Genomic DNA, 16,999 nt, shown 5'->3' with positions numbered 1-16,999 from the left:
CAACCATCCAGAGTGCAAAGTTTTTGTTTTTCCCACATGAACATACAAACATGAAAGTGTCAACAAATTCATCAAGTTTCATGCCATTTAGATGAACAGAACATTTTTATTTATTTATTTATTTATTTATTTTTTGCAGCAAAGGTCATTTTGGGTCATTACACAACCATGTTCTAATTCTCTATTCATGCTTGTTTAGCGTCTCACTTTACTTTACTCGTGCTTGGCAAATTAATGGCTGCTTGCAGCTATAACTGAATCTCTGCTTACTTTAAACGGTATACCCTGGTTCAATTCTCAAATCCTGGAAACTCTCGAAAGTACTGTTTTTCTGTCAGTTCCCCACGATTATACAGATAGACGGAGGCGCCTGGATTGGAGGGATCAGGGATGTCAGAAATAATGAATTGGACTCCCTTTGAAGAGGACTTGCCCTTAAGCGGATCTGAAAAAATTTTGAAGAAATCAATGTTTTTTCTCACCTTTTTGAGCATATAATCATCTTTAAACCACTTTCTGACAGATGCCACAGAAACCATTTTTGGCTCTCCATCTAGCTCTTTAAATTTGTCAGTTTTCAGGAAATCCTTCAAGGCTGAAAGATACGGGTCTTCATAGTTCAGAGATGTGAAGGTCAAGCACATCACTGCAACAATATCAGGTTTAAAAAGGATGGTGTTGAGACGGTCTGAGCCTTCAATTCTGATCCCTTCCAGTGACTTGGTAACAGAACTCAAGAGGTCAAGTTCAGACTTTGCGTCGTTTAACCACTGGTTAAGCATCTCAGCATTGAATGGGGAGCTCCTGTGGATCTTCATGATGTCTTCCAGAGACTTCTCCTCCATCTCTCCTCCTCGAACAGCAGGCAAGACCCTGTTGACTGCTTTCAGTAGCATTGACTTGTAAATGCTAAACGAGCTCTGAAATGAGTGCAGCCTCTCTTTAATGTCTTTGAAACTGTTAACCAGTGTGTTTTCTGACAGGTCATTGGACATCCTCTCTGCATCTCCCAGTCCCTCAATTATAGCTTCAGTTTCAAAAGCCACACTTGTACTGATTTCTCTCTCTACCTGAGCTGCTGTCGCATTCAAAAGATGAAGAGGATAAAGCCAGACTTTTATTGGAACTGCATTCTGTGTATTCTCCCTCAGCAGAGTGGGGAGCTTCTTGTACAAACTCAAGGCCTCCATGTATGTGGTGGGGTTCTGCTCAAGGCGGACATCACCATGAAATGTGCAGGTGATCTTCTCTGCCATTTTCTTTTCAGCATCGGACATATGAAAAGCTGTATCTGACCTAGTGGATTTCTGGATCTTTGTAACCATGACATTCAGTTCTTGCTCAATCACCAGTTTGTCTTCCTCTTCTGAAAACTTCCAATCAAACACCATGAAGGCCTGAGCTCCATACAGCACAGCAACGACCACATGAGTTGCAGATTTCTGGTCAAACACCTGAGGGTAGGTGATCTGGCCCAGATGGCTCATAGTAAGCTGTTCATATCTTGTGGTTTCACTGAAATACATTGTTACTCTGGACTGTCGGTGTGAGGATTTTGTGTCACGCAAGAACTTGGCAGATCCTCCCACCTCCACCAGCCCTCCCAAGAAACTGGTCTTCAGGGAAGCGCTTACATCCAGGAGACTGAGTTTACTTGAGATTGAGTCAGAGCTACTGAACTTCACATTTGTCAGGGGCTTTGGATGACTGTCCAAATCTTCACTCAGTGACTTCTTATCCCACAGAGTAACACCTGAAATGAGAAATGCTTTAACAGTTATTCTATGTATGAGGAAGAGACGGATGGATGGTTTTGTGATGGGTAAACATGCAGGTTTTGTTAGTATTTTTAAACTTTGTCTGGTAAGTGGTGATTCAATATGTTTTGAAAAGTGTGATGAAAGAATGATTTTTTAGGTAGATGTAGCACCTGGAATAAATGAATCCCTGCGGCAGTCATACAGTGTACCAGGAAACAGAGGTCGTCCGAGGGCTGCCACTTCCACCGTCTCTGAAGGCAGGGCTATTACCAAAGAGAAAATATCATATTTATAACCAGATAAAAAAAAAGTTTGTATTAAAAAAGTTTTAAAAGTTATTAAAAATGCAGCTGGATGCACAGTTCCCATTCAGTCGGTCACGTTCGACGTACGTCGGACAGACCGACGAATAGGAATCTCGCTAGAGAGGCCAATCTACTTCGAGTGTAACTAAACGAGCCAATGCACATTGGCATGCAATCATATGCATCAGCTGCTTGCCTCGCAGCGCGGGTATATAATGAGCAGCAGGTGCGTTGCATCTTCAGCTTTTCGCTTCGGAGCCAAACCTTCTCAACACTGAAGAAGATAGCTACTGAAACCACGAGTGTGAACGAGTCTGCTCTTCGAGACGTCTCTTGGTTGCGGTGCAGGCGGACAGCGCAGCAGCGGGGCCGATTTCTCCTTTGTTTTTCTTTGCCTTTTTTATTTGAGCAAAAGCTGTAATCAGCGTGAAGGCCGTTCTCACGGCTGGTGAAACGGTGCGCCTAGAGCGCTAAAAAGCTGTTATTACAGCTGGTAAGAGAGCGCCTTCAAGGAGAGTGCACACGACAGGCTGCACATTCCCTGTCTGTGCTGCAGCGGCTTTTCCCCTGCGTGCTTCAGCACCTAAAAGAGTCAGTCCTTGAAAGAGCTTACACGAGTAGTTCGCGTCTTTTTAAAGATGTCGTTCTACTTGTGTGTTTCTGGATGCGGTCGTTACCTGGCGCCTCGGGATGGTCACCAGCGCTGTATCGCGTGCTTGGGCTTAAGGCACGCTGAGGCGGCGTTTGTGGACGAGTCATGTACCCATTGTGGGAAGATGACCGTCGCGGAGCTGCGGTCGAGACTCCACTTTCTGCAAAGGGGTGGAGTCCCGGTCCCGACGCCTCGTTCCAATCCTCCTCAGAGGGTTGCTTCGGGCGGCGGGGCTGGTGACTTGAGGATCACGGTGAGCGCGTTTCCTTCGGGGAACCAACCCCCTAGGAACCCTCACCCCTCTTGCGCTCCGCAGCCAGTAGAGCTGCCGGGGGAACGCGGTGGACCACCCCAGAGGTGTGTACCATCCGTATCCTTCGGAGCTCCCCAAGACGACCGGATGTCGATCGCTGCATCGGAGGGTGAGCCTGACGCTTCTGGGGATGACGATTCGGCGCAGCTGCCTCCCTCGGGAGTGACGACTGTGCCCGATTCAGACCCGGAAATGATGGCTATGCTTTCCCGGGCCGCCAACAGGGTCGGGCTCGTGTGGAACCCTCCACCGTGTCCCGAGCCCTCGAGGTTGGATGATTGGTATCTCGGGGTGGCAAGGGCTGGTTCTCAGCCCCCACCCCAGTGCCTTTCTTCCCGGAGGTGCATGAAGAGCTCACTGGCACGTGGACGGCACCTTTTACTGCCCGAAGCCGTGTCGGTGGGTCCTCCTCCCTCACCACCCTTGATGGTGGAGCGGCTAAGGGTTATACGCGCATACCCCCTGTGGAACGGGCCGTTGCTATGCAACTGTGCCCTAACTCCACCTGGCGGGGGGAGCCGTCTCTCCCTTCCCGGGCCTGTAAGTACTCGTCGGATCTTACCGGCAGGGCTTATCAGGCCTGTGGGGAAGCCGCTTCCGCCTTACACGCTATGGCGTTGTTGCAGGTCCATCAGGCCAAGGCACTGAAGGACCTGCACGAGGGTGGTCACGATCCGCAAGTTCTACAAGAACTTCGTGCCGCGACGGACCTCGCGCTCCGAGCGACGAAGGTTACGGCGCGGTCAGTGGGTCGTGCGATGTCCACCATGGTGGTCCAGGAACGCCATCTCTGGCTGTGTCTTGCGGACATGAGGGATACCGACAAAGTCAGGTTTCTTAATTCCCCCGTGTCCCAGACCGGCCTCTTCGGCGACGCGGTCGAGAACTTTGCCCAACAGTTCTCGGCTGTACAAAAGCAGTCAGAGGCGATCAGTCACATCCTGCCGAGGCGGTCAGCTGCTGCACCTCCACCGCCGGCGGCACCTCAGACTGCCCGGCGCCGTGGGCGCCCCCATGCAGCCGCCCCCGCTCCGACGCCCCAGCAGCAGCAGCCTCCATCCAAGCGGCGTCGTGGAGCCGGTCGCGGGCGGGGTGCCCAGCCCGTCCAGCCACCCCCTAAGAAGAAGGGTGGCAAGGCCAAGTCCAAGCGGCCCTAGGACGGGCGACCCGGAGATGGACGGGACTGCTCTTCAGGAGGTGGTGACCGCACCGCTCCTTCCCCCGGAGGAGGGCCGGGTGGAGAATCTTTTGTTTCCCCTTTTTGTTCCGCCGCTGGCTCAACGGCCAGCGGTACCCAAATTTTCAATAAAAGAGCAGTTTCCTCTATCTCCGGGTCCGAAGAGGGCTCGGAGAGCAGTGGGAGGGCTAGAACCTCACCACTCTCATCCACCTCTTCTGTCGCCAGCGGACAGCAGCGAGCAGCAGGTAGGCAAAACCTCGTCTGCTCCCTCTGTCCACCCGTGGAAGCAGGTAAGTGTTGCACAGCACACTGTGACCCCGCTTCGGGCCGCCTCACACAGAGAGCCTCCCGGGCCGCGTCCCTGCGTTCCACCTCGCTGCCCCGCGGCGGGTACGCCGGTGGTCCCCTTGGTGCCGCTTGCGCGGTCTCTGAGAGCCTGGCTAGCGCTCCCCAGTCCGTCTCGCTGGCTCCTTCGGACCATCAGGCTCGGCTATGCGATTCAGTTCGCCCGGCGCCCCCCCCAAGTTCAGGGGCATCCTCTTCACTACAGTGAAAGATGCCGATGCCCCTGTTCTGCGTGCGGAGATCGCAGTCCTACTGGCGAAGGACGCGATAGAGCCGGTCCCTCCAGCCGATTTGAGGTCGGGGTTCTACAGCCCCTACTTCATTGTACCCAAGAAAAGCGGCGGGTTACGACCGATCTTGGACCTGCGAGTTTTGAATCGGAGCCTTCACAAGCTACCGTTCAAAATGCTCACGCAGAAACGCATTTTCGAGTGCATCCGTCCCCGAGATTGGTTTGCAGCGATCGACCTGAAGGACGCGTACTTCCATGTTTCGATTCTTCCGCGACACAGGCCATTCCTGAGATTCGCGTTCGAAGGTCGAGCATATCAGTACAGAGTCCTACCCTTCGGGCTGGCCCTGTCTCCCCGCGTCTTCACGAAAGTCGTGGAGGGAGCCCTTGTTCCCATGAGAGAACAGGGTGTTCGCATTCTCAACTATCTAGACGACTGGCTTATCCTAGCACAGTCTCGGGATCAGTTGTGCGAACACAGGGATTTGGTGCTCAGTCACCTCAGCCAGTTGGGGCTTCGGGTCAACTGGGAAAAGAGCAAACTCGCCCCAGTGCAGAGGATCTCTTTTCTCGGTATGGAGTTGGATTCGGTCGAACAGATAGCACGCCTCACAGAGGAACGTGCTCGGTCGGTGTTGAACTGCCTGAATACGTTCAATGGCAGGACAGCGGTCCCACTGAAGTTCTTTCAGAGGCTCCTGGGGCATATGGCGGCTGCAGCGGCTGTAACACCGCTCGGTCTGCTTCATATGAGACCGCTTCAGCACTGGCTTCACGGCCGAGTCCCGAGATGGGCGTGGCAACGTGGCACGTTCCGGGTGCCAATCACTCAGGAGTGCCGCCGAACCTTCAGTCCGTGGTCGGACCCTTTGTTTCTTCGGGCAGGAGTGCCCCTAGAACAAGTGTCCCGGCATGCTGTGGTTTTCACAGATGCTTCTGCCACCGGCTGGGGTGCCACGTACAACGGGCATGCAGTCTCAGGGGTTTGGACGGGACCCCATCTGCATTGGCACATCAATTGCCTCGAGTTGCTGGCAGTACGCCTTGCCCTGAGCCGCCTCAAAGGCCTGCTTCAGGGCAAGCATGTACTGGTCCGTACGGACAACACTGCGACCGTTGCGTACATCAACCGTCAAGGTGGTCTACGCTCCCGTCGCATGTCGCAACTCGCCCGCCATCTCCTCCTGTGGAGTCGGAAGCATCTGAGGTCGCTTCGCGCCATTCATGTCCCCGGTGTGCTCAACCGTGTGGCCGACGAGCTATCACGAGCTGCGCTGCCCGGAGAGTGGCGACTCCACCCCCAGGTGGTTCAGCTGATCTGGAGAGAGTTCGGAGAGGCTCAGGTAGACCTGTTTGCCTCACCAGAAACCTCCCACTGCCAGTTGTTTTACTCTCTGACCGAGGGAACACTCGGGACAGATGCACTGGCTCTCAGCTGGCCCCGGGGCCTGCGCAAATATGCGTTTCCCCCAGTGAGCCTACTTGCACAGACCCTGTGCAAAGTCAGGGAGGACGAGGAGCAGGTCTTGTTAGTTGCGCCTTACTGGCCCAACCGGACCTGGTTCCCAGAACTCTCACTCCTCGCGACAGCCCCTCCCTGGCCCATCCCTCTGAGGAAGGACCTCCTCTCTCAGAGACGGGGCACTCTTTGGCACCCGCGTCCAGACCTCTGGAAACTCCATGTCTGGTCCCTGGACGGGACGCGGAGGTTCTAGGTGACTTACCCCCTGAGGTACTTAACACCATCAATTCGGCACGTGCACTGTCTACGAGACGTGCTTACGCCTCGAAGTGGAACCTGTTCGTCGAGTGGTGTTCTTCTCGTCGAGAAGACCCCCGAAGATGCTCGATCGGAGTCGTGCTTTCCTTCTTGCAGCAAGGGTTGGAGCGTAGGCTGTCCCCCTCCACCCTCAAAGTCCATACTGCTGCCATATCCGCTTACCACGACCACATAGATGGCAAATCTGTTGGTCAGCACGACCTGGTCATCAGGTTCCTTAGGGGGCGAGACGGTTAAATCCTCCTCGTCCCCCCTCCATACCCTCTTGGGACCTTACTCTGGTGCTCAGAGCACTCCAGATTGCTCCCTTTGAGCCTTTGCTGTCAGCAGACTTAAAGATTCTCTCTATGAAGACTTTGCTGCTGGTGGCATTGGCCTCCATCAAGAGGGTAGGGGACCTGCAGTCATTTTCGGTCGACGAATCGTGCCTAGAGTTCGGGCCGGGTGACAGCCACGTGGTACTGAGACCCCGGCCTGGCTACGTGCCCAAGGTTCCTACCACTCCCTTCAGGGACCAGGTAGTGAGCCTGCAAGCGCTGCCCTCGGAGGAGGCAGACCCAGCCCTGGCTTTGCTCTGTCCAGTTCGCGCCTTGCGACTGTACTTAGACAGAACTCGAAGCTTCAGGACCTCAGACCAGCTCTTTGTCTGTTACGGAGGCCAGCAGAAGGGAAAGGCTGTCTCCAAGCAGAGGATGGCCCACTGGATAGTGGATGCCATCGCCCTGGCTTACCAAGCTCAGGGCGTGCCCTGCCCGCTCAGGTTGCATGCCCACTCCACGAGAGGTGTGGCATCCTCCTGGGCGCTGGCTCGTGGCGCCTCGCTAACAGACATTTGTAGAGCTGCGGGCTGGGCGACACCTAACACGTTCGCTAGATACTATAGCCTTCGTGTCGAGCCGGTCTCCTCCCGTGTTCTCGCCTCAGGTCAGAGGCACGGAGAGGCCCCGGCTTAGTGTCGGCTTGCTGCGCTACATGCGCATTCTATTCTCCAGAGAGTCCCTACGGGCAGACCCTGTTGAGTCCTCCGGTTACCCTTCGGCAGCCGACGTGGCGGAGCGTCTGGCGCCAGGCCTATACTCCGTTGTATCCTTGAGAACCGGATTTAGGCTGGGTTACATATGTGTGACCCTACGGGGATCCCATATGGCTTTTTCCACGGCTGCTCCTAAACGAAGCCCGTGTCTTTCCCTCTGGGAGAACCCATCTCTCATCGAGTGGAGTCACCCCAGTTCTTCCATATGTTGTACAACCTACAAGGTTAGTCCATATGTACTTATCCATATAACTCCTTCGGGGAAGGATATGGCTTCCGCAGCGTTCCTTATCGCATGTAAGGCTACGCTTTCCCAGCGTTATCCAATTGTCGCACTGAGTGGGTTTTGGGAACAACAGTGATCGACCCTCTCTGCGTGAGCCTGGTCCCACCATCCTTAGGCAAGGGGGTTCAGGTGGCTCACGCCAGAGCGCTGGAAGAGGGCAGCTCCTGTGGCGCTTTGGTAGGGATTCCTATTCGTCGGTCTGTCCGACGTACGTCGAACGTGACCGACTGAATGGGAACGTCTCGGTTACATAGGTAACCCTCGTTCCCTGAAGGAGGGAACGGAGACGTACGTCCCGTCGCCACAGGCGTTGTCCTGCTGATGCTGCCGCCTGCTCGGTTCGGCTCCTCAGCGAAAACCTGAAGATGCAACGCACCTGCTGCTCATTATATACCCGCGCTGCGAGGCAAGCAGCTGATGCATATGATTGCATGCCAATGTGCATTGGCTCGTTTAGTTACACTCGAAGTAGATTGGCCTCTCTAGCGAGATTCCTATTCGTCGGTCTGTCCGGCGTACGTCTCCGTTCCCTCCTTCAGGGAACGAGGGTTACCTATGTAACCGAGACGTTATTTCTGCAATCACAGAATGTGTTTAAGAGTAATGTATGGTAATCAACGCGTATAACCATAATTTTAAATTAAATAATTTTAAATTTTTAGTTTAAAGTCACCATAGTGGTGTTCAGTGTTTGCTTTAGTTTGGCTCTTGCCCCTTGACTTTTTTGACATTAGATTTTCTCTGGATGCTCTCTTTAAAATATATTTGTTATGGCAAGAAAGCTGAAAGAAAATGTTTGGAATCAGGTGAGCCCAACAATAGTCTATAAATCCTTCTTTCCTCCGGCAGAAATTCAAAACTATGCACTGCATGACATACTCTAGGAACCGTGGACGAACCACACAAATGAATCGTTCAGATGATTCTTTCAAAACATAATTCCAGAAACCCAAGCTCAGAAAATCGAATTTTCGGCTCCAGTCCGTCTACTGAACAACCCCTGCTAGGTATTTTTATGGCACCCATGCTTCCTGACTGAAGGAAAGGTGGCAAACGTCTCGGTTATGTATATAACCTTAGTTCCCTGAATAGGGAATGAGACGCTGCGTAACAACGCTATGGGAACGCCTCTGCGTGATGTCGTCTGAAGCACGTATGCAATCTGTCCAATCTAGAGACGGAACTTCATAGGCGGGTGACGTCACAGACCAGGAACCATAAAGCCAGCCTTCAAACACTCTCATTCAGCTTCTCAAAGTCTGAAACAAGTCGCTTTCGGGCATGCAGGGAGTATGGCAATGATACGCAGCGTCTTGTTCCCTATTCAGGGAACTAAGGTTATATACATAACCAAGACGTTCCCTTTCAAGGGAACTCGCGCTGCGTAACAACGCTATGTGAACGCCATACCAACGCCTCCATAAGAGCAAGTGACTGATCCTGTGAAGCCGTGGCACACAGTTCACAGTAGCACTTGGGCCCCTGGAGTGGAGCCGAGGTCTAGTTCATAGAACTTGACAAATGTGTGTGGTGAGGACCAGCCTGCCGCATCACAAATATCATTCAGGGAAACCCCAGAAATAAAAGCCTTGGAGGCAGCCATACTCCTAGTAGAATGAGCTTGGACAGCCAATGGTGAGGGCTGTCCGACACACTCATAAGCAAGTGAGATAGGCTCAACCACCCACTTGCTCATTCTCTGCTTAGATGCTGGTAGACCTTTCCTAGGTGCACCAAAACATACAAATAGCTGATCAGCTTTCCTCCACATGGCAGCTCTGTGGACATAGGCATCTAAAGCCCGTACTGGACATAGCAGATTTAGCTTTTCCTGGTCCGATGACGTAAACGGAGGAGGACAGAAGGCCTGCAGTACTATAGGTCTCGCAGTATTAGTGAGAACCTTAGGAACATACCCAGCTCTAGGATGTATAGCTCGTGCATACAACAGGTCTAAGCCTCAAAGTGCCACGAAGGAAACGAGTGACTAACGGGTGTCTCCCCAAAGAAACCCCACTTAAAAGGAGCGTGGTAAGCAGATACGGCCGCCACGTACACCTTCAGTGTGGAGGGGGATAACCCTGCAGAAAATCTTTCTTGTAGGAAGTCCAGCACCGCGCTAACCGGGCAGTTAACTGGATCCCACTGATAATTTTCACACCAGGAAGTGAATAATCTCCACTTCAGGGTGTAGAGTTTCCTCGTGGATGGGGCTCTGGACTGGAGTATGGTCTCAACAACCTCAGTTGAGAGACCAGAATCTATGAGACGTGCCCCCTCAGGGGCCACGCCCACAGGTTCCATAACTCCAGGCGGGGATGCAGTATTAGACCGCCCGCCTGAGAGAGAAGGTCCCTCCTGATCGGAATCTCCATTGGAGACCCGCCGAGGAGCGAGACCAGGTCCGAGAACCATACTCGGGCCGGCCAGTACGGGGCTACTAATAGTAGATGGGCCCCGTCCTGGCGAACTCTCTCCAGAACTCCTGGGAGCAGAGCGATTGGGGGAAATGCGTACAGCGGTAGCCTCGTCCACGGCTGTACCATAGCATCCAGCCCAAGAAGTGCTGGGTTCGTCATTGAGAACCACAGTGTACAGTGAGTCGTCTCTCGAGACACAAACAAATGTAACTATGTAGCGGTTATTAATCAATTTATGGGTGGAATATGAATATAATAATTCATAAGGCTTTATGAATCATTATGCACATACCAACCCAAGGGGGAATTAAACGTATATTGTGAATCAATTACAACGAATTATAATTGATTACATATGTGATTAGTTCAGGTTCAATAATTATTTAGAGAAACTACCAGCTCGTCCAGCAAACCGCTGCTTCTCATAGATTATGAACGGAGTTATTCTCTGGCCATGAGATAACTTGCTATTATAGCATCAAAGCATAAAACGATCGAAAAACGTTAAAGTGACTTAGTCTTCAGTTGAAAGAACATACAGAACAATCGAGCATGAATAACGTTTTAATATATGCAAACTACGAATACAGAGGTTATACGTCTAAATATATATATATATACAAGAATATACACACATATGTACAAGAGTGGAAGTAGAGAAGGAAAGAGAGAAGGCAAGTAGCAAACTTAAAAACAGTCCTTGAAGCCAGCATGGAAATCAGTTTCATCATCTAAGATTGAGAAATGGCAGTATACTTGCATTGGTTGTGCGTGTCGAATTTCAGTTTAGCGCTGGTGCAGTTCGTGGGCTTCTTCCGTTCCGCGGGAAGGTTTGAATTGAGGACTTGAGAGTGAGTTTCGCTGAAAGATGGCGGTCCCGAAGATGAGCGCGATGGCAGCGCGTGGTCACTGGAGACGTCCGGGAGAGACGTGCACGAGGTGCTCGTGAAGACAATCGGGAGAACAAAGGAGAAGGTGTGTGTCGTTGTTTTTATGGAAACCCAAGCTAACACACCTCCTGAATTGTAGCGGCCAATAGATGCGCAGCACTATTTGGCGGGCAAAGTTCCTTTGTTTGGTCTCCTAGCTGAATTTGCATACTTAATGACTATCAGATCAGATTTCGAGATGGAGTACGTTCTTCACAGTATCAGTAAACACATAGAAAAATGCATTTGTCAGCTATGTGAAATATCTCAGTGAATAGCTCGAGTCCAGAGCTTTACGGAGAGATCAAACTCGATAGGAACAGGAACCAAGGTTGCTTCCACATGAATAGAGCACGTAAGCAGCGCCACGTGACTCTGATCATACGAAACGGATTTCCCCTCGAGGAAAACCCCTTGGTTTTGAGCCACCACTGAAGTGGTCTCATGTTCAGCAAGCCCCAAGGTATAACGTTGGATGCTGCTGCCATCAGACCTAACAGTCTTTGAAACGGTTTCACAGTGAGTGACTGGCCTAGCTTTATGTCCGAGATGGTATTGAGGATTGATGTTATTCAAGCCAGAGATAAACGGGCTCTCATAATCACCGAGTCCCATACCACGCCCAGATAAGTGGTTCTCTGTACTGAAAGCACACTTTTCTTCGCGTTTAGTCTCAACCCCAACTTTTTCATGAGAGAGAGAACAACATCTCGATGTTGAACCGCCATCTGCTCTGATTGAGCGAGAATCAACCAATCGTCTATGTAGTTGAGTACACTTTTGGTAAAAGTGCGGGGTGACAACGCTAGACCGAAGGGAAGAACCCGATAATGGTATGCTTCGCCCCCGAAAGCAAACCTCAGGAATTCTCTGTGATGTGGGAGGATTGATGCATGGAAGTAAGCATCTTTCAGATCTATCGTCACAAACCAGTCCTCGGACCTGATTTGTGATATGACATGCTTTATTGTCAGCATCTTGAACTTGAGCTTTGCTACTGTTCGATTTAATTGTCTTAGATCTAAAATCGGACGCAATCCCCCCTCTTTCTTTGGCACAATGAAATAACGGCTGTAAAAACCTGACTCCCTGCTGGGAGGAGGGACCCTCTCTATAGCCTCCTTTCGCATGAGTGTCTGCACTTCTTGTGCCAGCACCAGAGCCTGCTCTGTGTCTACCACCGTGGATAGAACCCCGTTGAATCGGGGTGGGCGTGATCTGAACTGAATCGCATACCCCTCTTCTATTGTACGCAGGACCCACTGAGATACTTTCCACTCTGACAAAAAAATCTACTAAGGGAACCAGCCGAGGCTGGCCTCTGGTGGAACGAGCAGCCAGCACAGTGCCCTGAAGCGGCGGACCGGCAGGGAATAACTGGCGTGACTGCAGAGAGAGCGTGCCACCCTCGGGTGACGCGCAGGGAACTATTGCGCCCCGGAATTGCGGCAGGGTTGGCAGGGCGCCCTCTTGAGGGCACCGAAGACATACAGGCACCGTGTGATGTGGTGATCACTGCCTGTCTCCGGAGGGGACCGCCCTCAAAATCCTGACCGTCCTGGCGTCAGGATTTCTTCGAAGCCCTCTTTGCAGCAATGGCCCTCAGATCCATCTTGCCCTTCGAGGACTTCGGCTGCGAGTGTTGCCCCACCTCCCAGCTCCTCGGAGGGGGAGCGCGGGTAGCAACACTCTGCTTCTGGTGTTGTCTGTGGGTGTGTGAGGAGCTTGTACTCGGTCTCTGCTGCTCTCGCCCAGCAGTAGAGGGAATTTGGGTCCTACGAGGAAGAAACTGCTGCAAGGCTGTTTCTTCGCCCCTTGAAACCTGTCGGTGACGGTGGAAATAGCATCACCGAACAGGCTGGAAGGATTCAGCGGGGCATCCAAGAAAGATGACTTGTCCTTGTCCTTAATCTCATGAGATCAACCCCCACTTCATCACTTTCCCCCAAATCCTCCAATCTTTCAGATCGGCTTGATATGCTTGCATGATGGACATAGTATGCAAGCACGCAGTGGCCTGATCTGCTGCCGAGTACGCTTTGCCCACTAGCGCTGAAGTGGTCTTGAGTGGCTTAGTGGGAAGCGTCGGGGCTTTGAGGGATGAAGCCACCTGCGGAGATGGCTTGTAAGCGTCTCTTCCGCTCTTGGCAATGCCCCATACCCGTGTTTCCTCATTCCTGCCACATTGCTGTACACGGAGGTTTGAGGTGTATAAACACGGGTAGAAACCGGCTTCTTCCACGACCTCGACACCTCAGTGTGGAGGTCGGGAAAAAACGGCAGTGCCCGACGCGGAGGCTGAGCAGACCTAGATGGCAGGAAGCGTTCATCCAGCTTGCTTCTCACCATCTTCTCTTGCTTTTCGGCTGGCCAGTCGATGTTAAGCTTGGCAACAGCACGAGAAAGCACCTCCATGAGCTCCTCGCTCGCGGAAGACTGAAGTGGCGAGTCTTCAGACTCACCCGTAGCCGCGCTAACAACATCCAGCTCCTCAGAACTAGACGCCATTAACGTGACTGTATCCATCGGAGCAGAAGAAACCGCAATGCGTGCTTCCTGCCTCCGAATGGATACGCTACTGGATGCAACACGTAACGCTTGCTGAAGACACAGAAGCTGAATGAGAGTGTTTGAGGGCTGGCTTTATGGTTCCTGGTCTGTGACGTCACCCGCCTATGACGTTCCGTCTCCAGATTGGACAGATTGCATACGTGCTTCAGACGACATCACGCAGAGGCATTCCCATAGCGTTGTTACGCAGCGCGAGTTCCCTTGAAAGGGAACTAAACCATTTGTAGAAACCATGTCTACACATGCTATATGGGACTAGTTATGTTTTAGAACACCCACAACTCATGTAACTGTGTAACTATTGAATGGTTGAATGAAAGTATTTCTTGTCTGATATGCATTTAAATATCTTTTTCTCATTTAAATCATGGCTTGAATGAAATCTGTGTAAAATGTATCATATTCCATTTAAAAGAAATCATGTCTAAACGGTACTCTCTGCCGAGATCGGCAATTCCAGAGGGCCGAGGTATGGAAAAACCTTCTTCCAAAGAAGGCAAAGACAGTGTGTGGGGGTCTCTTAATATATATGTATATTAGTCACAGTTCATGTTGATAGAAAAGGTGCATGATGACGAAGACTAAGGACAACACAGGGAAAATATACAGGGCAAACAGAGGGGCAAACAAGGCTAATTAACAAGACACACCTGGGACCAGTGAACCAATGACTAAATCAGGGAAACCATGGAAACATACGCACACTTTTCAAAACATTCAACTCTCTCCTCTGTCCCCCTCCACCTCCTCCCTAACTGCTGATGATTTTGCTAAATTTTTCAATTACAAAACATCTACCATCAGCAGTCAGTTCTCCGCTCCACACACACAGCCACATACCTCCTCTCTTCATTCTCCCCCCTCATTGAGACAGAAGTATGCAAACTTCTCCTCTCCAGTCATCCCACCACCTGCCCTCTAGATCCCATCCCCTCACACCTTCTACAAGCCATCGCTCCCACACTTTTACCAGCACTTACACACATTATCAACACATCTCTCCTCACTGGCACTTTCCCTAACATATTCAAACATGCTCGGGTAACCCCACTGCTTAATAAACCCACATTAAACACGTCTCTTGTAGACAGCTACAGACCTGTTTCTCTCCTACCATTCATAGCAAAAACACTTGTAAGAGTAGTTTTCAACCAGGTGTCATTTTTCCTCTCACAGAGCAACCAATTGGACGTCAACCAATCTGGTTTCAAGAGTGGCCACTCGACTGAGACTGCACTGCTGTCGGTCACTGAATCCCTGCGGATTGCAAAAGCTAATTCCAAATCATCAGTTCTCATTCTGCTCTGTCTATCTGCTGCCTTTGACACGGTGAATCATCAGATCCTCCTGTCGATTCCTATCTCACAGGAAGGTCTTTCAGGGTTGCCTAGAGAGGGGAGGTATCCAAAACTCATCAACTGACCACGGGTGTTCCTCAGGGTTCAGTTCTTGGACCCCTCCTCTTCTCCATTTACACTACATCACTTGATCCCGTCATTCAGGCACATGGTTTCTCCTACCATTGCTATGCTGATGACACACAAATCTTCCTTTCATTCCAACCAGATGATCCCACAGTAGCATTTAAGTAGCATCCCACAGTACCATCTAAAGCATTATTTCAGCATCCAGCTAGGCACATCCTCAATTACCCCATCAAATTCAGCCAGAAATCTTGGAGTAATCCTTGATGACCAACTGACCTTCAAAGACCACTTTGCAAAGACAGCTCGGTCATGCAGATTTGCACTATGCAACATCAGGAAAATCAGGCCCTTTCTAACAGAACATGCAACACAACTTCTGGTCCAGGCTCTGGTCATTTCTAGGCTTGATTACTGCAATGCTCTTCTGGCTGGACTGCCATCATGCACAATCAAGCCTCTACAAATGATTCAGAACGCTGCAGCACGTCTCGTCTTTAACAAGCCCAAAAGAGCCCACGTCACGCCTCTCTTCATCTCTCTGCACTGGCTACCAGTTGCTACTCGCATCAAATTCAAGTCGTTGCCGGTCGCTTACAGATCTACCACCCTCCTACTTCCACTCACTCTTACAAGTCTACACTCCTACCAGAAGCCTACGCTTAGCAATGAGCAATGTCTGAAACTTGTATTTGAGAACTTCTTGTGTCTTTTTGCCTCTTCATGGTGAATAGCTTATTATATTCCTCACTTGTAAGTAATTTAGGATAAAAGCATCCGCTGAATGAATAAATGTATTATTGAGTTGTAAACAGCACATTCACATTTTACAACAGCATAGGCACCATACCTCGGGTCTTCATAATTCGTCTGGGTGCGAAGAGATGAGGTCTGACAGTTTCTTTATTCAAAGTCCCAGTCTCATCGGGTTTGGGTTGTAACATTTCCTATTTTTGAAGAAATGGTTCATTTAATAATTTTATTTAAAAAATGAAGAAAACAAACTTTTTTTAAACACTTATCTCTTGAAACACATCTGGTTAGACTTGTATTTTGTCTGAGGGAGTATATTTACCTCTGCATTTACCACAACAAGGGCTGCCAGCCATAGATACGCATATAGGTAGATGCAGTTCGGCTGCTTCAGGTACATCAAAAGTGTCGCCATCTTAGAAAAGTTAATGAGGAGACCTGCTGGAAAACAAGTGGAGAAGAGCCTCAGTGCACTGAATTAACTGCTTTTGGGTGGAAAATAGTTCAGATCATACTGTATAATACATCAACTTCCTCTATGTTGACCGTCAACCTATTTGTCTTGACAAATTCATTTTGTAGAAAATTTATTTGGTAGTGAAAACACTGAAATGAACCAGTTTATAGTTAAAAAGGCCATTAGTTGTTAGAATAATATGCCAATCTTATCTTTGCAGTGATCATGTGTGTAATATGCTTGACCTAGTATTCCATTATTTCTACTATTTTGCTGTAATAATGTGCATTAGCTTGTTAAGGCCATTGACAGGAGATTATCATGTCTTTAGAATGATGTTGCGCTGTATATCTTTATGTAGCCTCTCACTCAGGTCCTACTCGCCCCGCTCTGTTTAAACCTCGAACCTGTGTCACGGGTGTGAAAGTCAAGCTTTAAAATGGAGGCTAAAGGCTGTAACCTCTAGCATCAATCGCTACAGCGTCAACTGAGCTCAACGAAGTGAAGTTTATCTTATCGTTTACACTATTTATTTGCTTGGTCAGTGTCATTGTGGGTT

At 50.3% G+C, this 16,999-nt stretch overlaps 1 protein-coding gene across 1 annotated transcript; it reads right to left on the bottom strand.

Annotated features, from left to right (window-relative positions):
- Positions 1 to 290: 290 nt before the first annotated feature.
- On the bottom strand, positions 291 to 16,398 carry LOC137002695 (neoverrucotoxin subunit alpha-like). The gene is made up of 4 exons (XM_067362524.1): positions 16,306 to 16,398; positions 16,081 to 16,177; positions 1,931 to 2,023; positions 291 to 1,753 (listed from the first exon to the last, which is right to left on the bottom strand). Exons 1-4 carry the CDS (start codon positions 16,396 to 16,398, stop codon positions 291 to 293), a joined length of 1,746 nt encoding a protein of 581 aa, XP_067218625.1.
- Positions 16,399 to 16,999: the final 601 nt, after the last annotated feature.

This window comes from Chanodichthys erythropterus, chromosome 3, assembly GCF_024489055.1.
Source record: "Chanodichthys erythropterus isolate Z2021 chromosome 3, ASM2448905v1, whole genome shotgun sequence".
Classification (NCBI taxonomy): Eukaryota; Metazoa; Chordata; class Actinopteri; order Cypriniformes; family Xenocyprididae; genus Chanodichthys; species Chanodichthys erythropterus.
The sequence above is the reverse complement of the archived record's forward strand: the minus strand, read 5'-3'. Positions and strand labels throughout refer to the sequence as shown.